We start from the raw sequence: 26,103 nt of genomic DNA, 5'->3' as shown, positions 1-26,103 counted from the left end.
CTCCCCCGCCCTCCTCCCCTTCTCATCGCCTTCCCGTCCCGGCCTCGCGTCGCTCTCGTCTGGTGGTCGTCTCCCCTCCCCTCCTCCGTCCCCGCGCGAATAAAGCCGGCGTCAGATTCTCCCCAGCCCCAAGCAAGCTCCGATTCCCCCGCGCCAAACCAAGTAGGCTCTCGCCCAGGTTAGGATTTGGCTCCACACGCCGATGCGCCAGCGCGACGCATGGCCGTGAACTGCCTATACGTCGCCGCCGCATCCACGGCGGCCAGTGCCGCCGCGCTGCAGTGGTGGGCGGCGTCCTTCCTCGACGCCCCACGGGACGGGGATGTCGGCGGCGGGGACTGGCTCGAGACCTCGTTGCGATCGCACGTGACCGTCGCGCTCTTAGCGAATCTGGCGGCGCACGTCCTCCTCGTCCTCCTCCTAGCTCTCAAGGTGATTGGTTAATCGGCTCAGCGTAGGATTGTTTATCAATTCGGGGATGGTTTTCCGGGCTCGATTAATGCCGCCACGGATACTGGGTTCCATCGCTGCGTTGTAGGCAATCGACCGAGCTCATTATGGTAGGTTGCGTTTCTGGTGGCTAATTGCGTTAGCAACCTGCGTCATATTCCTGATGTTATGGTCCTCGAGCTGCAATTTTGTTGGGCGTACATTTTGTTTAGAAAGGCTTGTCACTCGTCCTCATTTCATTTACCAATGGATTGATGTTGATAGTTGGGACTGGGAAATGTGTGGTAAGTTTTTTCTCCAGTCCAAGTGCTGGTCTTGCAAGAGCTGGGTTGATGCTGTGATATGCTTAGTTGAGCCTGTCCTCAAGGTTCATTTGTTTGTGAGTTGTTTAGTCGTCATGTAAGCTGACGATACTAAATGCATTTCACTTTGTGCTATGCTCATAATACTAGTGAAATCGTTCTATTAAAATATACGGTCTTAGATGCCAAGCCCATATGTATTTTGCATTTGCTGAGTTTTAGTTATTTACATCGCTAGGTTTCTTGGCTAAACAAACAGTAGTGGCGGGCTTATGACGGTGGAATCCCAATGAAACTATTGAATAACCCAATCTTAATGATATTACTAATTATTTTTCTATGAAGTTATCCACTTGGAATTTATGTCTGCCTGACTGAGTTGTAACTGAGTTTCTTCATATTCACACTGTGCAATATGAGACATCTTAAAACAGGGTTATAATCTTGAATCTCAATCATAAAGATCAACCAAGGCATGTTCTATGCTGGGAAACTCTAGTGTACAACGTAAACAGCTTGGCTATTTCCCTTAAAGTTCAGTTTTAAAGGAGAAATCAAGTTTAGATCTATTACAGAACAAAATAAAATGATGGTACATACTATGGCGATGGCCACCCAGTGCTCCAAGAAGTAGGAAAGATAAATGAACAGACCATCATCATTCTTTGAAAGTAGCAACTGTTGCTATCTGGCCATATCTACCTTCTCTTGGCGCCTTTAATTAATTAAGCTGAAAGCATATTAGATCTTTGTACTAAATCAGCGACAATTAATATGGATCGGAGGGAGTAGTAATCTCCAGTAATATAAAATATCCTCGGGTGCTGTAGCTCGGTTGTAAATTCAACATACTCATCTTTCTTATTTCTCTAATACAACAGTCTGAGACTTACATATCTTTTCTCCTATGCAGACATTATTTTTTGTTCGGTTAACTTCTACAGAGACTAGAAAAGTGTTGGAACACATCATTAACTATGTAATCTACAAGGTAATACTCTCTCTCTCTCTCTCTCTCTCTCTCTCTCTCTCTCTCTCGTTATTACATGTCCTTCCATTGAACTATTCATGTGTTTTTACTGCTCCCAAATATTGCTGACAAATTTGGCCTGCTTAAACCTCTAGTCCTCTGAACAAGTCTATGGTTGATAAGATGAATCTTCAATCTAAGGCCCCAGTGAGCTTCAAGCATCTGGATAATGAGCTTACTTTTTTGAAATGAAATTAAATGCAATATCGCACATGTCTATGACTTGCAGCTGACATATAATACTCTTGTGCCCTCATGCATTTCCAATAATAATACACATACATCATAGGAAAGCCTGGCCCTTTCAGTTTGTTGAAGTGATTTTACTTATAAACTCGGCAGCAAGAGAATTGGCATAGATTAACAGCAATGCGAAAGGAGACCACATAAATCCTATAGAAAAACAACTAGGACCAGAAAGGCCACAAAGATTGTATAAAAAAGGACCAGAAAGGCTTTGTCGGGGAACTGCTAGACAAGGAGGACTCGAGCGAGAGGTTCCCACGGGGGCCTTAATCTGGACGTCGGCCGAGTGAGATGACATGCAGGCGGTTGGCGAGAGGTGGCAGCCCAAATGTGGCCGCATTTGAGATGTGGCCACAGGATGGATCTTGGCTACGAGATTGAAAGCGAGACCAAATGAATCAATCGGGAAGTGAGACCAGATCAATCTATCAAGGAGGAATGACGGGAAAAATCAATTAGAGTTTTCGATAGAAGTGGAGACTGATATTCGATAAGATGGAGACCGAGAGGGAGAGGACTCGATCAGGAGAGACATGGACCAGTTCCGGTGTCCAGCACATAAACCTGGGTTCATGATACCATGCTAGAGGAGTAACTTATCTGTATTGCGTAGCCCGACGGGCGAATATATATTACAATGAACTTGGAGTACAGGTAAGGAAATCTAGACTAATACTAACATGTAAGGAGACCTAGACCAATACTTATACTCCTTAATAGTTGTGACCTCTAAGAACCTGCACTTGGGGCTGGATGGATACTAGTGGGTGTGTGGTTTGTCTTCTAGGTCTCCTGTCCCTTCTCTCATGCTCTGTCCTTTCAGATTGGCTCACTGCAGGTGGATACTCCCTTCTTAATGCCACCAAGTAGCTGTGACAGCCATGACTACTAGCAAAATACTACTCCCTCCTTCCCATAATGTAAGACGTTTTTTGACACTACACTAGTGTCAAAAAGCGTCTTACATTATGAGACGGAGGGAGTAATTCAGTGCCGCCTAGAAGCTAATACAGCCATGGCTACTTCTAGCGATACTAAGAGCATCTCCAACAGGCGCGGCAAAACGCGCGCCCGCGCGGTAAAAGCAGTTTTTCGCGCGCGCCGGTTGGTTCCGCGCGCTCCAGCGGTGGCGGGAAGTTACCGCGCGCGGGGGAGAAAGCGGCACGCGGTGCGGTAGATTTGGCGCGCCGCTTCACGCGCGCCTATAAAGTCCCGCGCTTCGCCACGCGCACAGAACAGCCACGCGCCCTCCTCCTCGCAACCTCGCCGCTTCGCCGCTTTCTGCGCCACCACCGCGCCACCATGCCGCCGCGCCGCCGGGGTGCTTCGGGCTTTCGCGGCGTCCGCGAGCGCCCCAACGGCTGGTACTCCGCCGAGATACGGTCCGGCGACGTCCGGCTCGGCCTCGGGACGTTCCGGAGCGCGCGCGAGGCGGCCCGCGTGTACGACGCGGCGGCGTGGCGCTTGGAGAGGCCCCGGTCGCAGATGAATTTCCGGGACGTCTTCACGCGCGAGGAGGCGCAGCGCCTCGCCCCTCCGCCGCGTCTCATCACGGACATGGACCGTGCCGACCACTCTCGGCGGCAGCGCCGTCTCCTCGTCGCCGAAGAGGACGAGCGAGCCATGGCGGAGTGGCGCCGTCGCCACCCAAAGGACGTCGACGCCGAGCGTGCCTACTGGGCGGAGAGGACGGCAAGGCGCCGCTTGGAGCGGGCGGACCGGTGTCAGCGGAAGGCAGTGGCGAACGAGCAGTGCGACATCGTCTCCGCAGGTGGGAGGTCATTCTTCACCTCGGACGATGAACGTTGGGACGACATATGGCTCTCAACGTCGGACGATGAACGTTGGGACGACATATGGCTCTCAACCTCGGACGACACCGACGAGAGTGATGATGGTGGTGATAGCGACTTGGAGTAGTTTTCTATCTATGTATGCCGTAGTAGTTTCTATCTATCTATCTATCTATGCCGTAGTAGTATCTATCTATCTATGTATGTCGAACTATCTATCTATCTATGCCGTAGTAGTTGCACCGATGTAAAATATCTTCGTATCTTTTTTATATCTATGTAATTTTAATTTAAAAAATATTGTAGAATGAGCGCGCGCTGCATTTTACCGCGCCTGCTGGAGCTGCGTGCGCGCGGCTTTTCAGCGCGGCTGCTGGAGCAAACGCTGCGCGCCGCGCCAAACCAGGCGATGGGCGCGCGCCAAATCCGTTTTTACCGCGCGGCGCGTTGGGCGCCTGTTGGAGATGCTCTAATGCAGTTCTGATTCAAGATGTCAAAAAAGTACTCCCTCCGTCCCATAATATAAGAAACACTCTTATATTATGGGACAGAGGGAGTAAAAGTCAGAAAATTTACTTTCTACACATTTTTCAGTTTTACAATTGGAACGTCAATGAAGAGAAGGCCAGAGCCCTAGCTGCTGCTAAGTTGTGCGCACACACAAAGCCAAATTATGTATGTGCATGAACCAACACATGAGGTAGAAATAGAATTATCGGTCGGCTGTTTTTCTGGTAAGACAAAAGGAAATGTTTGCAAGGCCTGTACTTGAGTAATCACATGGTTGATTTAGATTGGAGGGAAGTGTATGGGATGGTGTCCAGTTTGCGTGCAACAAAAAAGTCTTTTCTGATTTGTCCCAGGAAGTCAAGAGCCACTTGAATTGTCAACTGAGTACAAGATGGATGCCACGTTGGAAGAGTCTAAAGTGAGCTTAACTCACTTGGATGGGGTAGTGAATGTACAACCCAGCCACCCAGGTTCAAGTCCTCACGGACAGGAGTTTGGGTTCTTATTGAAAAACCCGTTGTAGGGGACTCCCTTATGACTTCCCTTTCCAAAAAAAAAGTTGGAAGAGTCTGATGAGTTCTGTTCAGTTACAATCAGAGGATAATCAATTGGCGAGTCCAAGGAGTTCTGTTCAGTTACAACCAGAGGATAATCAATACTATTGCTTCGGTAGTCCATGACCACAAGGATTTATGGAGGTTTTGCTCATGAGGATCACTAGGGCTTTGCAGCGCGCAAAGGCTTGCACGGGGATCACCAACTAGATGTAACAAAATATAACACAGCACAACAAGTAATTTCGTGCATCCGTTTACTATTTTTGGAAATAAAAGAAGTTCCAAGATGTGAAAGACTTGTCTATCAAAGAAAGGTTGTTTTCCAGATTGAGGGTATGTTTGGTTTGATCCCCAACCCCAACTACCCCCCTCAAAATTTTGGCAGTTGTTGTTGTTTGGATTGTGACCGTTATATCCTCCACAATTTTGGCAAATGAGACCGTTGTTTTGTTTGGTTTGTGACCAACCAACATGATTATTATACTAGTTCCAAAAATATTTAATTTATCTATTATCTAAAATTGAGAAGAAATACATATCAATACTTAGATGCAGTTTTTCTAAAAACTTAGATGCAGTCACTGTTGTTGTCTCAACATAGCCGGTCCCAAGCCCGGGTAAAGGAGGAGGGTTGTGATAGGCTTGGCGAGCCAACGTAAAAACTCAGCCACTCTTATGGAGATGAAACCCAAAAGATTTTCGTTGGGGCGTAACCCTCTCAGCGACGCGCCACATCGGAACCCGGGTGTGGTGGAAAATGGGCAAGGGCCGGGCCGTCACCCCCCAAGTGGCGCGCCGTATCTTGATCCGGATACGGTGGCAAGTGAGCGAGGATCGGGTCGTCGCATCCTTAGTGGCGCGCTACATCGGCGCCCGGATGTAGTGGAAAATGAGCAAGGGTCTTCGCATTTGACTCGACGAGTGCGAAGGGTAAGGAAGCTAGCCGAGCCTAGGAGGATTCGCTTAGGTAGCTGGAACGTAGGGTCTCTGACAGGAAAGCTTCGGGAGCTAGTTGATGCAGCAGTGAGGAGAGGTGTTGATATCCTTTGCGTCCAAGAAACCAAATGGAGAGGACAGAAGGCGAAGGAGGTGGAGGATACCGGCTTCAAGCTGTGGTACACGGGGACGGCTGCAAACAGAAATGGCGTAGGCATCTTGATCAACAAGAGCCTCAAGTATGGAGTGGTAGACGTCAGGAGACGTGGGGACCGGATTATCCTGGTCAAGCTGGTAGCTGAGGACTTGGTTCTCAATGTTATCAGCGCATATGCCCCGCAAGTAGGCCACAATGAGAACACCAAGAGGGAGTTCTGGGAAGGCTTGGAAGACATGGTTAGGAGTGTACCGATTGGTGAGAAGCTCTTCATAGGAGGAGACCTCAATGGCCACGTGGGTACATCTAACACAGGTTTTGAAGGGGCGCATGGGGGCTTTGGCTATGGCATCAGGAATCAAGAAGGAGAAGATGTCTTAAGCTTTGCTCTAGCCTACAACATGATTGTAGCTAACACCCTCTTTAGAAAGAGAGAATCACATCTGATGACTTTTAGTAGTGGCCAACACTCTAGCCAGATTGATTTCATCCTCTCGAGAAGAGAAGATAGGCGTGCGTGCCTAGACTGTAAGGTGATACCTGGGGAGAGTGTTGTACCCCAGCATAAGCTGGTGGTTGCTGACTTCCGCTTTCGGATTCGTGTCCAGCGGGATAAGCGTGCCAAGGTCGCTAGAACGAAGTGGTGGAAGCTCAAGGGGGAGGTAGCTCAGGTGTTCAAGGAGAGGGTATTTAAGGAGGGCCCTTGGGAGGAAGGAGGGGATGCGGACAATGTGTGGATGAAGATGGCGACTTGCACTCGTAAGGTGGCCTCGGAGGAGTTTGGAGTGTCCAGGGGAAGGAGAAGCGAAGATAAGGATACCTGGTGGTGGAATGATGATGTCCAGAAGGCGCTTAAAGAGAAGAAAGATTGCTTCAGACGCCTATACCTGGATAGGAGTGCAGACAACATAGAGAAGTACAAGATGGCGAAGAAGGCCGCAAAGCGAGCTGTTGGTGAAGCAAGGGGTCGGGCATATGAGGACCTCTACCAACGGTTAGGCACGAAGGAAGGTGAAAGGGACATCTATAAGATGGCTAAGATCCGGGAGAGGAAGACGAGGGATATTGGCCAAGTCAAATGCATCAAGGACGGAGCAGGCCAACTCTTGGTGAAGGACGAAGGAGGGGAGTACTTCGACAAGCTGTTCAATGGGGAGAATGAGAGTTCTACCATTGAACTGAATGACTCCTTTGATGAGACCAGCATGCGTTTTGTGCGGCGCATCCAGGAGTCTGAGGTGAAGGAGGCTTTAAAAAGGATGAAAGGAGGCAAGGCGATGGGCCCTGATTGTATCCCCATTGAGGTGTGGAAAGGTCTCGGGGACATAGCGATAGTATGGCTAACCAAGCTTTTCAACCTCATTTTTCGGGCAAACAAGATGCCAGAAGAATGGAGACGGAGTATATTAGTACCAATCTTCAAGAACAAGGGGGATGTTCAGAGTTGTACTAATTACCGTGGAATTAAGCTGATGAGCCATACAATGAAGCTATGGGAGAGAGTCATTGAGCACCGCTTAAGAAGAATGACAAGCGTGACCAAAAATCAGTTTGGTTTCATGCCTGGGAGGTCGACCATGGAAGCCATTTTCTTGGTACGACAACTTATGGAGAGATATAGGGAGCATAAGAAGGACTTGCATATGGTGTTCATTGACTTGGAGAAGGCCTATGATAAGATACCGCGGAATGTCATGTGGTGGGCCTTGGAGAAACACAAAGTCCCAGCAAAGTACATTACCCTCATCAAGGACATGTACAATAATGTTGTGACAAGTGTTCGAACAAGTGATGTCGACACCGATGACTTCCCGATTAAGATAGGACTGCATCAGGGTCAGCTTTGAGCCCTTATCTTTTTGCATTGGTGATGGATGAGGTCACAAGGGGTATACAAGGAGATATCCCATGGTGTATGCTCTTTGCGGATGATGTGGTGCTAGTTGACGATAGTCGGACGGGGGTAAATAGGAAGTTAGAGTTATGGAGACAAACCTTGGAATCGAAAGGGTTTAGGCTTAGTAGAACTAAAACCGAGTACATGATGTGCGGTTTCAGTACTACTAGCTGTGAGGAGGAGGAGGTTAGCCTTGATGGCCAGGTGGTACCTCGGAAGGACACCTTTCGGTATTTGGGGTCAATGTTGCAGGAGGATGGGGGTATTGATGAAGATGTGAACCATCGAATCAAAGCCGGATGGATGAAGTGGCGCCAAGCTTCTGGCATTCTCTGTGACAAGAGAGTGCCACAAAAGCTAAAAGGCAAGTTCTACAGGACGGCGGTTCGACCCGCAATGTTGTATGGCGCGGAGTGTTGGCCGACTAAAAGGCGACATGTTCAACAGTTAGGTGTGGCGGAGATGCGTATGTTGAGATGGATGTGTGGCCACACGAGGAAGGATCGAGTCCGGAATGATGATATACGAGATAGAGTTGGGGTAGCACCAATTGAGGAGAAGCTTGTCCAACATCGTTTGAGATGGTTTGGGCATATTCATCGCAGGCCTCCAGAAGCTCCAGTGCATAGCGGACGGCTAAAGCGTGCGGAGAATGTCAAGAGAGGGCGGGGTCGACCGATTTTGACATGGGAGGAGTCCGTTAAGAGAGACCTGAAGGATTGGAGTATCGACAAAGAGCTAGCTATGGACAGGGGTGCGTGGAAGCTTGCTATCCATGTGCCAGAGCCATGAGTTGGTTGCGAGATCTTATGGGTTTCACCTCTAGCCTACCCCAACTTGTTTGGGACTAAAGGCTTTGTTGTTGTTGTTGTTGTTAGATGCAGTCACTGTGAAGAAAATCGCCAAAAGAATGACACGGCATGCTGTGTGTACTTCATGTTGGTATATCTTTGGATGGAATTCCTGTTTGTATGCAGTTGCTAATCATGCACAGGCCTGCATATCTTTGAATTAAAAGCGCCGCTGATTGGTTACAGCTAAAAATTTGACTTATCCTAACTGCATGCACGGAGCAGGCCCACCATAACAACCAGAGTCACAGCCTCCCTCGTCTTGCCCACACGTTGGTGAGAACTACACGTACGGGCGCTGGCATGCTGGGCGAGCCAATTTTTTGGCGTAGATCCAAACAGTTACCAAATTACACATGCAAGCCAATTTTTTGGTAGGGTCGACTTTGGTAGTAATCTAAACAGGCCCTGAGTCTTTCTTTCCCTTTTATTCTAGGCATGAGAAATTTGTCGGTTGATTGTACTATATAACAGAAGGGGAGCCTTGGCGCAGTAGTAAAGCTGCTGCCTTGTGATCATGAGGTCACGGGTTCAAGTCCTGGAAACAGCCTCTTGCAGAAATGTAGGAAAAGGCTGCGTACAATAGACCCAAAGTGGTCGGACCCTTCCCCGGACCCTGCGCAAGCGGGAGCTACATGCACCGGGCTGCCCTTTTATTGCACTATATAACAGCTACATATACCATTGTAATGATAAGTTGCAAGTTGATGAATTAGATTCAAGGTGTGCTTTAGGGTGGATAGCCATTATCATTTTCTCAGAGAATCTTGACAAAAATCTGCTTTTGGAGAAAACTTTATTATACCTTTGTGCCATCTGTGTGGAATTGTCCTGATACGTAAGTTGCCATCTACAGGATTGGTCTTGTATGCTGAATTGCTAGGTTCAAACCCTCTAGGCCTCTACTTTGTGTACATTGTGCGCGTGAGCGAGAGGCCTTCCCGTGTGTTGCTGCTTTTTGGACTAGTTTGCAGGACCGTGGAAAATTTGGAGCTGGGGTGCAGCGATTTTTCAGAGAAGGGCATATAGAGGTGGTGGGGCAAAGTGACTAGAGGAGGAGAATGTGGAGGGTAGAAAATGTTTGCACAGTGCCACAAGGACTTGGTGGTGAGGTGGTGTGCTGATGGGTTATGTATGGATTTGGGGTGCGATGTGGAGATGATGAAAGGAGGTAGAAGGGACAAGTGCGATGCGGGGTCTTTAGAACCCATTACACTGCCTTGTGGAACCCTCATGCGGTGAAATGGACGTGGCAACGGAGGGTAATGGAACCTAGTGCAAAGTGTAATATCGTTTGTCCCAAAATGCTGTCAAGTGTCTATTCTTCCGAAGCCTGGTGGTATAAAGAAAGGGACACAAGTGGTACTCTACTTTGTATTATGTGCAATTTACTCCGTCCTTTAGTTATTTATGTGCATGTGGCAGTCTACAATGTGAATAAAATTACAAGGACTTCTCTTGTGTTGCAGGGAACTTTTCTCCCATTGGTTGTGCCTCCTAATTCTCAACAAATAATCCTTTGGTCAACTTGGCTAGTCCTTCTTTGTTCACTGAAGGTACTGTGTGCAATTACATCTACTTGTTGAGATTCTACCCATCGTATTAACTGAAATAAATGTCATATCCAGATGTTTCAATCATTGGCCAGAGAACGTCTTGAGTGCCTCAATGTGTCACCCTCAGCAACTCCATTGAAATATCTCCGTGTATATTCTGCGCTGTTGCTGGTTCTTTCGACTGATCTACTATGGTAATATTCCCTGGTTAGTCAGCATGGATCAAGCTTCATAGCAATTTATCTAAGTATCTTTTGGGGATGAATTTACCCAATTTGTTAAGGTATTATGGTGTTGCCCTGTCGGTCTAGGGCTGTCCTTGAGTCCTTGTACTATATATTTGTACCCTTTGGCTGTTCAATACAGCAAACCCAGTTCGTAACAATGTATTAGAGCTAAACCTAGAGTGCCATTTGTCGCCACTGCAGCTCATCGTCTTCGTCTCTTCGATGAGCTGTCCCTGGAGAGCGAGCTCCACTCCAGGGGGCGGACTTGACACCCCAAACCCACTGCCATACCCATTGTAGCTGTGTAGTAGCAACTGGCTGATGTCTCCATGCCACATCCGCCTCACCGGTTTCCTTATCCCTGAGATCCCTCATTCTCAGCTTGGCGCCTGTTCAAGTCGAGCCGACCTGCGCCCACGCCGGATTTGGGAACCACCTTATCTTGTCGCCGCTGGTCCCCAGTCTGTCGCTGGTGCTGATTTTTAGCCCGCCAATCTTATCCGGCATTGCTGGCTACCAATGTGGTATTCTTGTTGTTGGCCTTGCTTTTCCAGCAAGGCCTATCCGTTGCTGATCCAATCTTCCACTTCATTAGCTCGCTGGCCAGCCTCCTCTTTTCATCTCCACTGGCTTCACCCTCAGCACTGGTCCCTCTGCTGCAGCTTGTGTTGGCCGCAGTGTGCTGCTTCTGCTACTTGTTGCAGGCTTGCAGCCATCGCTTGGATCAGCCGCTAACCAGGCTTGTACTGTAGAGCGAAAGAAAGCTGGAAAGGTGTGTTTGATGAAATCTGCATCTTCCCGAGAACCTGCACCTGGAGGAAGATTTTCCCATTGAACAAGCCATTGAACCACCGGCAGATTATCTCGTGGTATTTGCCGGGTTTCCAGTACTGCTGCTGGAGCATATTTAATTGATCCGACTTAATTGATTAAGGGAAGATCTTGACTAGGCACCACTTTTTGTCCCAAGTGCTGTTTCAGCTGACTAACATAGAAAATCGGATGAATCTGCACACCTTCAGGTAACAGGAGTTTATAGGCCAGTTTGCCCACTTGCTTGAGTATCTTAATAAGGCCATAGAACTTGCTCTGTAGTATAATGGTGCCACGCAACCCAAATGCTGCCATGCGGTAGGGTTCCATTTTAAGGTAGACCGTATCACCTTCTTTCAATTGGCGCTCAACCCTTTTTAAATTAGCATATTTCTTCATGCGATTCTGAGCTTTATGCAAGTTATCCTTAAGCTGGGCCAACGTCTCTTGTTTAGTCTGAAGGAACACAGTTGTTTCCTCATCCATAGGCCCAGGGATAGAGATTTCAGATATCAGAGGTGGGGGAACCCATACAAGGCCTGAAATGGGCAGAACTTTGTGCTGGTATGAAAACATGAGTTATACCAATACTCAGCTAATGGCAACCAAGCAGCCCACTTCTTCGGTTTATTCATAGCCATGCAACGCAAGTAGTTTTCCACACATTGGTTAACACGTTCTGTCTGACCATCAGACTCTGCATGATAAGCTGTACTGCACCTTAGTTGGATATCCATTGAGTTAAACAGGTCCTTTCAAAAAATTGCTGGTGAAGATCCTATCTTTGTCAACTTGGGAGGGCCATGTAATTTGATGATTGTATCCAGAAATGCTCGTGCAACAGTATGAGCAGTATGGGGGTGGGATAAAGGCATAAAGCAATGAAATGGGCATATTTGCTTAATCTATCCACCACCAACATTATAACCACTTTTCCTGGGATGTTGGCAGCCCCTCTACAAAATCCGTTGTACTGTAGGTCCATGCCATATCAGGAACAGGTAAGGGATCTAAAAGCCTTGGGTAGTGACGGTGCTCAGATTTTGATCTCTTAGAGACCGGGCATAAAGCAATAAGATATGTTGCTCTCGTTCCTGAATGTACCCCAACAGCAGAAGAATGGAGAGCTTGTACGAGCCTTATTTGTAGTGCTAAATCATTGCCAATGACAATTCTCCCTTTATATCTCAAAACACCAGCATGTAGAGAATAAGCATTAGTATCAGTAGCAGGGGAAATGAGGAGTTGCTCTAAAAGGTGTAACAACAGAATAGAGAAAATGGAATTGCACATTCTGGACAGTGCATCAGCTACGATGTTTTTTCTTTTCCTTTTTTGTACTCCCTCTGTCCCAATATAAGTGTCTCAACATTTACAACTTTGCACTAAAGTTAGTACAAAGTTGAGACACTTATTTTGGGACGAAGGGAGTACTTCATAGTGAAGTCAAATTCCAGAAGTTTGAGCATGAGCTTGTGCTGGATACCTTACGTAATCCTTTGCTCTGTGATATACTGTAGGTTTTGTTGATCTGTCCTGATTATCAGTTTATTGCTCCACAAGTAGTGTCTCCATCTCTTTAGAGCTTCTATAGTTCCAAGAGCTTCTTTTTCACAAGCTGACATGGCAGCGTTTCTGGTAGGAACTTGTACCCTACCAGGCCTGGGGCGTAAGCAGTAGGGGAAGGAGGGAGCTGGGCGAGGCGATGAGCGGCCGCGCCGGCGGTTGAGCGCCGTCGCGGAAGAGGAGGGAGATGGCGGCGGCGGCTAGGGTTAAAGGCGGCTAGGGTTCCGGCTCCTCTGGGAGCCGGGCAATAGAGATAATAATCTTCTTATTGCTTAATTCCAAAAAGAGTCTTACAGCCTATATTTATAACCTAGATAACTTGCAGAAGAATTAACCTAAGATAACTTGTGGGCTAAGATTGCCCGGTGGGCCTAGCTAAACCGGCCATAACAGTTTCCTGGGCAGAGGGTAGAGCTATAATATGCAATTGGTTTTCCATTTTGCATGATTACTGCTCCCAGTCCTGTGCCCAAGGCATCAGTTTCAAGTACAAAAGGTTGTGCAAATTTGGTAATGCCAACACAGGTGCTGATGTCATGACCAGTTTCAGTTTTTCAAAAGCCTCTTGCTATACAACAATCCGGTTGAAGTTTCCCTTTTTTAAAAGTTCATGGAGAGGTCTACAGATAATCCCGTAGTTCTGGATAAACCTTCTATTACCAGTGAGCCCCAAAAATCTTAATTGTGTCACATTGGTAGGTGTTTGTCAGTCAATAATTGCACTGATCTTTTTAGGACATGTAGATACTGCTTCACCAGAAATGATATGCCCAAGATACTCCACTTGTGGAACAGCAAACACACAGTTACTGAGCTTTGCAGCTAAAGAGTGCTTCATGAATAGTGTTAGTACTATTTCCAAATGTTGCAAATGAAACTTCATATCATTGCTGTAAATTAAGACATCATCAAAGAAGACCAAAATAAATTTCCTTAGATAAGGGCCAAAATCCTCATTCATGAGAGCCTGGAAGGTTGTTGGTTTATCAGATAAGGCCAATGGCATGACTACAACAACAACAACAGCAACAAAGCCTTCAGTCCCAAACAAGTTGGGGTAGGCTAGAGGTGAACCCATAAGATCTCACAACCAACTCATGGTTCTGGCACATGGATAGCAAGCTTCCATGCACCCTTGTCCATGGCTAGTTCTCTGTCGATACTCCAGTCCTTCAGATCCCTCTTTACGGACTTCTCCCATGTCAAGTTCGGTCTACCTCGACCTCTCTTGACATTATCGACAAAACACTCAAAATATCCAAAATAGTTTCTGAAGGCAGTTATCTCAATGTCAGGTTCATACATTCTCACTTGATGGTACCCTGATCTGAGATCGAGTTTGGATTTTTTTTGCCCCATCATACTTTGAGAATTGACTTTTCTGTAATCTATGCATAGCCTCCAAGTTGTGTCTTTACCATTATAGCTGGCGAGGCATAAGGGCTCTGACTAGCTCTTATTAATTTGTTTGCTAGTAATTTGTGAACCTGTTGTTCCATCTCATCTTTTTGAGTGTTGGGAACTCTGTATGGCTTTGAAGGAGTAGCATCTGAGTTATCATGCCAGAGATTACCTGATCCAACCATTTGTTCAACTGTTGAGCTCCAATTAATTCCAGTTTCTCTGCTGGGGTGCAAATGTCCACTGCAATCATACCACTGTCAGGTTTGTTCAGAAGTAGTTTGTTGTTTGCAAAATCCGCAGAGATGGGACTGTACTGTGCCAGCCAATCACATCCTACAATAACATCATGATTTGGTAAGTTGAGTACCCTGAAGCTAAAAAGCCGGGGACGTCGAGGGCGGACCGCCCCGCCAAGGCACCACCGCTCCATCGCACAACGACGCAAGTCACTTATCAGTGCGGTGTCGAGCCCCCAAGTGATTAAGTGGCTGTCATTTGGCACGTGGCAGCCATTTGGGGAGAAGATTCACCCTGCATGACACCCGTCCAGAGGCGTGTCAGGCAGACAAGGCCAGAGACAGCTAAAATGACGCGGCAAGGCTTGCCAGGCTACATCCACGACGTGACACTAAGCGGTGCATTTAATGCGCCTTGTCCTGTCTGCAGAGTTAGATATGATAGCACTATTTGCTATCTAATCAGTGTATAATGACTGATTTGTCACTGTGGTAACCCCTTAGCCTATAAAAGGAGGGCCATGGCGACCTAAAATAGGATTCGGACCCTTGTACACTCTTACGCGCGTAGCTGCTCTCCCCGAGGCGACCTTGCCGGGCTGGAGCGCTGCGTGTTCGTCACGGTCCTCCATCCAATCCACCAAAGCAGGAGTAGGGTTTTACGCTTAGCAGCGGCCCGAACCTGGGTAAAAACCACCACGTCACCATTGCCGTGCTGCCTTACGGTCTCCGCTCTTTGTGCAACGTGCCCCTCCCCCTTGCCGAACCACAAGGGGCCAATTGGCCCCATAGGTGATCGTGTTCTGCCAAGACACCTCCAAGGATTAACCTAGCTCTGAATACGATTTGGCAGATCCCTATTTTACTCAGATTGGTGAAATCATGAGAAATGGAACACGAAAGTGAAATTGTGTCTAGGGTTCGCCTCGGAAGAGAGAGACCCCGACTTGTATTGCTATACTGTAATTTTGTCCTTACAGGATAATGATCAATGAATGGCTAACACAGCGCACGCCCCACGCTTATATACTGCTGAGCTAGTTACTCGACAAGTGAAACGGTAACAATAACTAGTGACAACAGGTGAAACTGAATAGTTTCAGGTAAATGGGCCCTGCAATCATCTTGGCTGTCCAATAACTGACAAAACGGAAGGCAACGTTGACAGTAGTTTCAGGTTCAGGCGAGCTCTGGATCTGACATGCTGATCCTCTCTGCAGTGCAAGTCTTCATTCAGCGCCGCTGACCTCCTCTATTATTGCCTGACTACCTCTGCCATTCCATGAATGGATATGCAGCTGCAGATTCCTTGCCGCAGACTTATGCTCCGTTCAGCTTCATTCATGATGGCTTTGTGGGCGGGTGCCACATTACTTAGTCCATGGGTTACTAGTTTGGTGCTGGTTCGGTGCTGTTGTTGGACTGGTGGTGTTGGGCCGAGTGCTATTGTGCTGGCCGATGGTGTGCTGTTCTTGCTGTTTTGGCTGAGTGCTTGCTGGCTGCTGCTACTTCTAGCTAGTATCCCTTCTTGAGTCAGTCTCTTCAGTGTATTGCTTATGTTACATCCATCCATGTCCATCACTCTGTCGTGTTGGTCCATGCCATACGAGTACACAAAAGCCTTGGTCATTCAGCCTCCGTTTTTTCTGGTCCTGGTCCATTCTTTATATTGGATGAGCATGGCCTCTTTCCATTTGCTGCATGGTCCTTTATTGTAGAGGCCCTTGTGATGCCGCATTGCAGTTTTGCTTTCCTCATGTGCTATGCTCTTTGCTGCTGTGCCTCTCTCTCTGGTTTGATTTGACAGGTTTGATGGCGCTATGAAGACTTGGACTGCAGCTGTTTATCTGTCTTTAGTATCTTACTTTTCCAAATGCAATGCTACTGCATATGTTTGACATTTAAGAAGAGGGGGAGGGGGTTGGTATGTGGGTTATGGTCTTTTTCTATTGGTCTAGAGTAAGGATGTCTCCTTCAGTCCTTTTACTTATATATGTATTAGGTGCTTCGGGTTGTGCAATACAACAAGCTCTGTTCATAACAGAAGTATGGTGCTGTTTCTGTTCAGAGAACTCACTAGTTATTTTTATCTAACTTCTCCAGGATGAAGCTTTGTGTAGGGTTCTGCAGTTCATGCAATTCTACGTTATTTTGGCTTATGTTATTTGAGCCACTTAGTATTGCCTTTGAGTCACTGCAGGTAATTTGAACCAATATTGTGAGGGGTATTTGTGACTCATTGACTTCCAGTTTACTTATATTTTTTGCTGCACTGCCATTATGAATATTAAGTTGTTAACTAGAAAAAAAAATGAATGTTTACCCGTGCATAGTCATTACTTCTGAATCTCTTGATGACTTCTCTGAAATAGCTCTCCTTCTTGGCAGTCTATCATGGTGCATGGATTTCAGTTGTTTGACATTTGGCAGCGACATCTGATGGACAGTGGTGTGGACTATCTTGATTTCCAAAAAACTTATAAACAAGCAGCAGGTGATAAGCTCCTCAGCTAAACTCATTGTTGATATATAACTCTTATGTTGTGCATGTACAGTTTTTGTGTTTACCATCTCAATGATAGTAATATTGAGGCACACAAGCAGGACATCTGGTTACAAAAGTGATATCCATGCTTACAGTCAAACTATTTAACTTTGACCAGTAACATCTTTGTGAATATTTATCTTGGCCATTAAAATAGTGTGTGTACATTTGTCTAAGAAATTAGTTCATAAACATTATAATTTCATTAGATTGTACTCCCTCCGTCTAGAAATACTTGTCGGAGAAATGGATAAAAATGGATGTATCTAGAACTAGAATACGTCTAGATACATCCATTTCTCCGACAAGTATTCTGGACGGAGGGAGTGCAAGTATGGCCAGAATGACTCTTCTTGACCAGGGAGTTACACAAACATCATTTTCAGTCACACATGTCACTACTTATTGCTTTGGTGTATCTGTAGGCTGCGCTTTATCTTCTGTTGGGACTATGTTTCAGGAGCAAGACTTACTAAGCTCCTGTGCAAACTTTTCTTGAACTCTTTTGACTTTGCTACCAGGATGTAATCATGCTTCACATCTGCAGGTTCATTTTCTGAATGGAGAGGCCAACTTATAAGGAATTTTGGTTTTGTCATTGACCTGATAAGCTTGTTGATGTCACTTGGTCATTATTCGATGATCTTTTGGCTCCGTGGTATGGCGTTTCACCTGGTCGACGCAGTCCTCCTGTTGAACTTGCGTGTAAGGCAGACATCACCTATTGGCAACTGTTGATAAACTGTGTTACTTTCATGGAAGTTATTTAATATGTACTGATGTGTCTTTTATCATATGCAGGCTCTTGTAGTTTCATTTTTGAAGAGGATTAAGACCTACATTAAGTTAAGAAAGGCACTCCGTTCGCTCGATGGAGCACTCCCAGATGCTAAATACGATGAGATCTGCACATATGATGATGAGTGTGCCATCTGCCGGGTAACAGTTTTCTAGATCTTCAGAAACTCTGTCGTCCTTGACTACTTGTGTATCTGAATTTTTTGCTGCAACTCACAGGGACCAATGGCTCGAGCTAAAAAGTTGCCTTGCGACCATCTATTTCATCTACCTTGCTTGCGATCTTGGTATGCCCTTAATTGCTTTTAGTGTGTTGCCAATTGATGCTTGATTGCTAGTAAAAAATCTTTTGAGTTAAAGGCTGTAGTTATCAGTGTACTCTTCCATATGTCCATGTCATTTAGTTACTTGAATTCCGAACTAAACTATGAGACTAGTGTCCTGAATTCCTGATTTTGCTGTCAACTGGAACTTTCTATAATGGAATCCGTAAAGGAGTTTATTTGATACTTCGTCAGCAACAACAACAAAGCCTTTAGTCCCAAACAAGTTGGGGTAGGCTAGAGCTGAAACCCATAAGATCTCGCAACCAACTCATGGTTCTGGCATATGGATAGCTAGCTTCCATGTGTTAGGAAATATGCAACTTGTATTCCCTGAGGGCCAATGGCCAATATGTATACATGTACAGGTGGTAAACATGCAGGAAACCCCTCATACAACAGGGAAAATATATAGGCTACTCCCTCCGTTCCTAAATGTAAGTCTTTTTAAAGATTCCAATGAGGGACTACATACGGAGCAAGATGAGTGAATCTATACTCTAAAATATGTCTATATACATCCGTATGTAGTTTGTATTGAAATCTCTAAAAAGACTTATATTTAGAAACGGAGGGAGTAGAATATAACTCTAACACCCCCCCTCAAACTCATGGTGGATAAACAACACTCAGTTTGGAGAGATAGAAGCCATGCTGCGCTCTAGTCTGGGTCTTCATAAAGAAATCTGCCAACTGTAACTCGCAGGGCACATACTCAAGAGCAATAACTTGATCCTACGCACCAGCGCACACATAGAACCAATATGCTTGGTGAGCTCATGCTAATAGCACCTGTTAGACAAGAGCAGAGTAGGTGTAGTGACAGAAACACCAAAGTCCTGAAGTAACCACTGTAACCAAGTCACCTCTGCCGTCGAAAGAGCCATAACTCGTAACTCAACCTTTGCACAACGCGAAACTGCACTCTACTTCGTCTTCCAGGCAATGATTGAACCACCAAGAAGAACACAGTAAGCAGAAAGTAAACGACGATCCGAGGGATCACTAGCCCACGTAGCATTCAAATAGGCCCGAAGCTGTAAGGAACCGGAGCGAGGAAAGAACAGGCGGTGAAAGATCATGCCTTGAAGATATGGAAGAACACGAAGGAGGTGACTATAGTGAACCGAAGTGGGAGCGGAGACAAACTGACTCAGAATATGGACCGGATAGGAGATATCCGGACGAGTGACAGCTAGATAGACAAGACTCCCAGCAAAATAGACAAGACTCCCAACAAGTTGACAATAACGTGACAGATCAGGCAAGGGGTCATCAGTAGTATCACAGAGGTGAACATTGAGCTCCATGGGAGTCTCAACAGTGCGCTCATCAGTAAGAGCAGCATGAGCAAGAAGATCCTGGATATACTTTTCTTGGGAAATAGAAAAGCCATCAGAGGTAGAAGAGACCTTGATCCCAAGAAAGTAGCAGAGGGCCAAGATCAGACATAAGAAACTGTTCACTAAGATCCCACTTACAAATCATGGGACGAATACCGGGAGGAAGAGAAACAAGATCCCACGTGCCGGTGCGCTCAAGAGCAACAAGCTCCACTGCCATCGCAAATTGCCATTTGGCATGAATAACAACTTGACGATAAGAAGTCGGCTCAAGAACAGCAGCACCAACGCGTGGAAAACCAAGGCGATCAATAGGCGAAGCGGTGCGAGGATGCAAGCCATAAGTAGGATGAGACGAGAAAGATGACACTTCAGTAGATGTATCCACATTACGCGGACGACAAGTATAATACTAAGGAAAATATGGAAGAATACGAGGAGGATTCATCGAGATAGGCGAAGGTGACAGAGAAGATATCGGGGACGAAGGTGCAGAATCCGGTGACAAGCCAGGCGAGGAGACCATGGGAGATGGTGGCGTTGGATCTGCAACAATCGGAGAAGCAGGGGCAATAGGACGGACGAGCAAGGGCTCGACAGGAGTGATAGGTGTGTCAGGAAAAGTGAGGGAGGATATATCCTCTACTGAAAATGTCAAGGAAGATGGATGCGGGGGGACAACCAAAGAGACGCTCGAAAGGAACGCCACCTTGCAGAGCAGTGGACGACTGAAGGTTGACGAGATAGGTGGAAGTGGAGACAGCCTCGACCCAAAAGTGAGGCGGAAGAGAGGCGACGATCATCATCGCACGAGCCGTCTCAAGAAGGTGATGATGCCTGTGCTCAGCCATGCCATTCCAACCATGAGCACCAGGACAAGCAAACTGAGCAAGAGTACCCTACTTAGCAAGAACTCCACGCAACATCTTGGAGTATACTTTCCAACAGAATCAACACGAAACACACAAACATGCGTAGAGAACTGAGTGTGAACCATGGCAGCAAAACACATATAGATAGATAAGACCTCACTATGAGAAGACATGAAATATATCCAGGTGTGGCGAGAGAAATCATCTATAAAGATAAATATAGTAGCGACGACCCCCTTTCGAGGTAAAAGGAACTGGACCCCAGACATGAGAGTGAACAAGGTCGAAAGGATGCTGAGATACAGTGTCGCTATGAGGATAAGGTAACTCGACCTGTTTACCAAGCCGACAACCCTAGCAGTCTAAAGACACACCGCTGGAGGATCCAAGAAGACCAAGTTGAACCAAGGATGAGAGACGAGAGCCACACAAGTGACCAAGGCGATGATGCCACTGCTGAAAAGAGCTGGTAGACAAGGCAACGGAGGGGGAGAGACTGTCGACAGTGGCAGCGGATGGAAGGTGAAGCCAGTCAAGCTCCCAGAGGCCCTGGGAGTCACGGTGCCGGGGGCCAGCAACAAGGAGAGCAAGCGGAGGAAAAGGTGAAGCCAGTCAAGCTCCCAGAGGCCCTGGGAGTCACGGTGCCGGGGGCCAACAACAAGGAGAGCATCAGTATGGCGGTCTAGAATAGAGACCGAGTCAAAGTTGAGAATGACCCGACAACCAGAGTCAACAATCTGACTATCGAACATGAGCTGCATGGTAAGTCGAGGAATACGAGCAACATCAGGAACATGAAAGGATGAAGTGCTAAGAATGCCTCGACCATTGACCGAGAGGTACCATCCGCAGTAAGAACATGAACATGAGAATTGAGAGGTCGAATAGAGGACAAAGTGGATGGATCATGAGTCATATGAAAGATGCTCCAGTATAAAAAAATCCATAGATGTTGGTCTCACAATGCTAGAAGAGTCAATAGCATAACCAGCAGAACCTGTCGATGGAGAACCAGAAGATGGAGCTAGCAGGCATTGAAGTCACACAATTTCCTGCTTAGTCAGGGGCTCAAGGAAAGAGGGGCTCAAGGAAAGAGGTCGACGTAGATGCACCCGACAATAGAGCCAGAGGCAATCAGTAGGGCGTGAAGTCGCGCAATCTCCTCAGTGAAGTACAAAACTAAAGTAGTCGACACAGTAGCACCGGGAGAGGAGCAGCCACCACCACCCGTGGCCGCTAGATGTGGCGGTGAAGCATGACTAGTACCGTCCGTAAAGTCTAAGGGCGCATGCAGACAATCCCCAAGCGTCATGGGAAGGCACGTGTGCGAGGTGTAGTTTGTGGAGTCATATGCACCAGCACAGCCAGTGAAAGTCGCAAGAGGAGTCGGTGTAGAGTGACAATCACCGGTGAAAGTCGCGAGAGGAATGGGTGTAGAGCGGCGTTCACCATGTGCGGAAGTCGCGAGAGTAGTTGTAGGAGAGCGACCAACACAAACTAAAGAAAACGCCAAAGGGAACAACGTCACAGGCGGACGAGCACCAAGCATCGAAAGACGATGCATGTGCAAGACGAGATCAATACAGGGAGCACCGTCGAAGATCATAGAAGGACAAGCCGGAGACACCATTTTTTTTCTAGAAGACAATCAGCAGAATCAGTCCCAATAGAAGAGGCCGGCGCCTTGATTCAAACTTTGGCCAAAAGGTACTTTGAACTTGGAACGAGCATGAAGAGATTAATGAGACTTCTTTCTCTCTTGAGTTTTTCTGGCGGACCTACCGCGCAAGATCTTTGGTCTTCCCCTGGAACCGATGATGAAGATGCAGTTAGCAATGCCTGTGACCGGCAGGGATGACTAGCAAGCAAATCAGCAATCAATGATTGCTGGGCACAACAGGCCAGCGAACGTGGCAGGTCACGGCTGTGACGTCATGACCGTGACCTTATCCAGCGGAAGCACCTGCAGGATGGGCGACGCAGACGCGGATGCAGCCCTGCGGAGCGTTGACCCAATCTGGAGGGCAGGACGATGACCCGATTTGTAGGGTGCGGTGAAGTGGAGCGAGCTGACGGATGGAGCAGCCGGCGGTGGGATCCAGTAGCAGTTTGGTTTGATCGGGATCAGGCAGTGGGGACCAATCGTGAGGAGCGTGGTGGCGTCATCCTTCAGCCGAGGGGCGGCCTGAGCGAAGAGTTGCAACAATGGCCTGACTTAGATGAGGTGGGCGGCTCTGCTGTGATCTGGAAGTTGGCCTGTAGATGGGCCGTTGGGTGGAGCAAGTAGCGCAGGCCTGTAGAAGCGTCGTCCGAACGCGGCAAGACCTGGTAGACGGGGCCGATGGAGGTAGATCAGCCATCGGGAAGAACGAGCAGCAGCGTCAGCAGCCAAGAGAGGATGGCGGCGGAGCGATGGGCAGGATTCAAGCATGAGTTGCGCGTGCTAAAAAAGACCTAGCTCTACTATCATGTTAGGAAATATGCAACTTGTATTCCCCGAGGGTCAATGGCCAATAGCCAATATATATACATGTATAGGTGGTAAATATGCAAGAAACCCCTCATACAACGCGGAAAATATATAGGCTAGAATATAACTAACACCACGCACCCCTGCCCATGGCTAGTTCTTTGGTGATACTCCAGTCCTTCAGATATCTCTTTACAGACTCCTCCCATGTCAAGTTTGGTCTACCCTGATCTCTCTTGACATTATCAGCACGCTTTAGCCGTCCGCTATGCACTAGAGCTTTTGGAGGCCTACGCTGAATATTCCCAAACCATCTCCGACGATGTTGGACAAGCTTCTCTTCAATCGGTGCTACCCCAACTCTATCCTGTATATCATCATTCCTGACCCGATCCTTGTGTGGCCAGACATCCATCTCAACATGCACATCTCGGCTACACCTAACAATTGAACATGTCGCCTTTTAGTCGGCCAACACTCAGTGCCATACAACATTGCGGGTCGAATCTCCTATAGAACCTGCCTTTTAGCTTTTGTGCCACTCTCTTGTCACAGAGAACTCCAGAAGCTTGGCGCCACTTCATCCATCTAGTTTTGATTCGATGATTCACATCTTCATCGATATCCCCATAGCCCCAAATATCGAAAGTTGTTCTTCTGAGGTACCACCTGCCCATCAAGGCTAACCTCCTCCTTGTGCCTAGTAGTACTAGTACTACTGAAACCACACCTCATGTACTCAGTTTTAGTTTTACTAAGCATAAAACCTTTCGATTCCAAGGTTTGTCTCCATAGCTCTAACTTTCTGTTAACCCCGTCTGACTATCATCGACTAGCACCACATCATCCGCAAAGAGCATGCACCATGAGATATCTCCTTGTATATCCCTTGTGACCTCATCCATCACCAAAGCAAAAGGATAAAGGCTCAAAGCTGACCATTGGTGCAGTCCTATTTTAATCAAGAAGTCATCAGTGTCGCCACCATTTGTTCGAACACTTGTCACAACATTATCGTACATGTCCTTGATGAGGGTAATGTACTTTGTTAGGACTATGTGTTTCTCCAACGCCCACCACATGACATTCCGCGACATCTTATTGTAGGCCTTCTCCAAGTCAATGAACACCATATGCATGTCCTTATTTGATACTTCATCCGTTCATAAATATAAGATGTTTCCGATATTTCAATATGGACTACATACGGACTGAAATGAGTGAACGAACACACTAAAATGGGTCTATAAATCACCAAAAAGTTAGAACATGTTATATTTGTTAATGGACTCAGTATTACTTACCGGTGCATAGCGAACAAATCATGGACATTTCATCTTCAAGGATCAATTACTGAAGTCATGTTTGAGTGCCCCTCTGTTGATCTGCTTAGTAAATTATTAAAAGCTTAAGTGTCTTTACCATCAAATGTATGTAGGACATTTGCTCCTTGTTTTATTTTACTCATATTGTTGCTATGGGTAGGTTGGATCAAGGATTAATGGAGGGTTACTCTTGTCCAACTTGTCGAAGGCCACTCTTTCTTTCAGCTCAAGGACATTCTAGGTCAACAACAGCAGAGGTAGCAAATGTTCAGCTAATTTCGGAACAGCTAAATATGGGATTAAATCAGCAAAGGGTTCCTGAACAGCAGGATCCTTCAGATGGTGTTTGGAGGTATGCATAAAAACTTACGATGTTCTATATCTGTGGCACTTCACCAGACTCCAGATTGCTTCTCTAATTTTCGTAAGTATTAGATAGATTTCTGATATAATAACGTCATTTCGAAATTAGCCCTCAAAACTCAGTAAAGTAGTGCAATATGTGGTTCTTTAATTCCCTGCATCGACCCTCTTCAAAGTTAGCACGCACTCAAGAGTAATGGTGTTCTAGTTTCAAAATCTCAGTTTCTTAGTAACTGGCCAGTTGACACTGGTTATTGGAAGTTCTGCTGGAATCTGGTTGCTTAAAGACTTCTGATTTAGCATATGTGCAGTTGAATATAGATGTACTCCCTCCGTCCCAAAATAAGTGACTCAACTTTATACTAGCTTTAGTACAAAGTTAGTATAAACTTGAGTCACTTATTTTGGGACGGAGGGAGTACTTCGAAAATTAGAACACCAGCAGTAAGTTAACATAAGTTTTGTACTCCCTCCGATCCAAAATAAGTGTCACGCAAAACTAAAACCATGACATTTATTTTGGATCAGAGGAAGTAAATAAAATGCTCAGGTGTAGAACTCTTAGCTGTTTTATTAACATGTTAACTCAACACCCAGAAGACATGGTTCATCAATGATGGCAGAAGTGCAGTTTTCCATTCAATTTATGTGACTACAGAGTTGTTGATATTTGATTCCTTAATGTGTTTGTGTTTGTTGTCGCAGAGGTGCGGGTCTTGATTCTCGCTGGGCACCACCGTGGTCGAGCCCTGGGGTGGATGACCCCAGTTCCTCTAGTGCAGTGAGATCCGTGGGGCTTAGTGGAGTTCAGATGATGATGAGGCAGTTCGCTTCTGTGACTGATAATTATGGGCATGCAGATGCCACCTGGAATCTGTGGCCTGAGTCAATGGCAGGCCCTTCAATTGTTCCATCATCTTCCTCGAGGCCTGATGTGGCTTCTGCTAGCTTGCGGTTCCGAGGCACGGCAGGAACAATTAATGGAAGCATGTCGCGGGTTAATACCATGGTAGATAGAGTACGGGAAGTTTTACCCCATATGCCTGACGAGCTAATTATTGAAGTACGTTTCTGTTTTTGCTAGCCTCTTGTTGTAATTTCTCTAGACGCTAGTATGCACTAATGTTTTTTCCTTTTCAACCTTGTTGCAGGACCTGATGAGAACGAATAATGTGAATGCCACTGTGAATAATCTTCTGCTGATGCAATGATAGAGCAATACAACATTTAATGATGATATTTACTGGCTATAAGTTTATATATGAAAAGTTTGTATAGTTAAAGATGAGCCTGCATGTTAAAGCACTGGGTTGTTTTGGTCTATTTCGTTCCATATGGATAAAATGCGCCAGCTTTGTATAGTAGTCATAGCTGTACAACATTATGCTCAATATGCTGTAGGTTAGTGTATGTAGAAAGATGCAAGTGCTACCACCGAAATAAAATTACCATAGGTAACTTGTGTTGGGAAGCTCCCAAAAGATACCTTGAATGGCCTGTGTCAAGAAAATGGTGAAGCTGCTTTTTTTTTTA

At 46.4% G+C, this 26,103-nt stretch overlaps 1 protein-coding gene across 1 annotated transcript; it reads left to right on the top strand.

Moving 5' to 3' along the window:
- Positions 1 to 26,103, top strand: LOC119354388 (E3 ubiquitin protein ligase RIN2-like). Its single transcript, XM_037621121.1, has 12 exons — positions 1 to 432; positions 1,666 to 1,743; positions 10,199 to 10,285; positions 10,358 to 10,479; positions 16,635 to 16,731; positions 16,920 to 17,025; positions 17,624 to 17,781; positions 17,878 to 18,015; positions 18,094 to 18,161; positions 24,368 to 24,559; positions 25,276 to 25,633; positions 25,722 to 26,103. The coding sequence occupies exons 1-12, from the start codon at positions 220 to 222 to the stop codon at positions 25,779 to 25,781; spliced, it is 1,677 nt and encodes a 558-aa protein (XP_037477018.1). The 5' UTR covers positions 1 to 219; the 3' UTR covers positions 25,782 to 26,103.

The sequence above is a fragment of the Triticum dicoccoides genome, chromosome 2A, assembly GCF_002162155.2.
Source record: "Triticum dicoccoides isolate Atlit2015 ecotype Zavitan chromosome 2A, WEW_v2.0, whole genome shotgun sequence".
Taxonomy (NCBI): domain Eukaryota; kingdom Viridiplantae; phylum Streptophyta; class Magnoliopsida; order Poales; family Poaceae; genus Triticum; species Triticum dicoccoides.
Note: the sequence above shows the minus strand (reverse complement) of the source record. Positions and strands in the feature narration are given on the sequence as shown.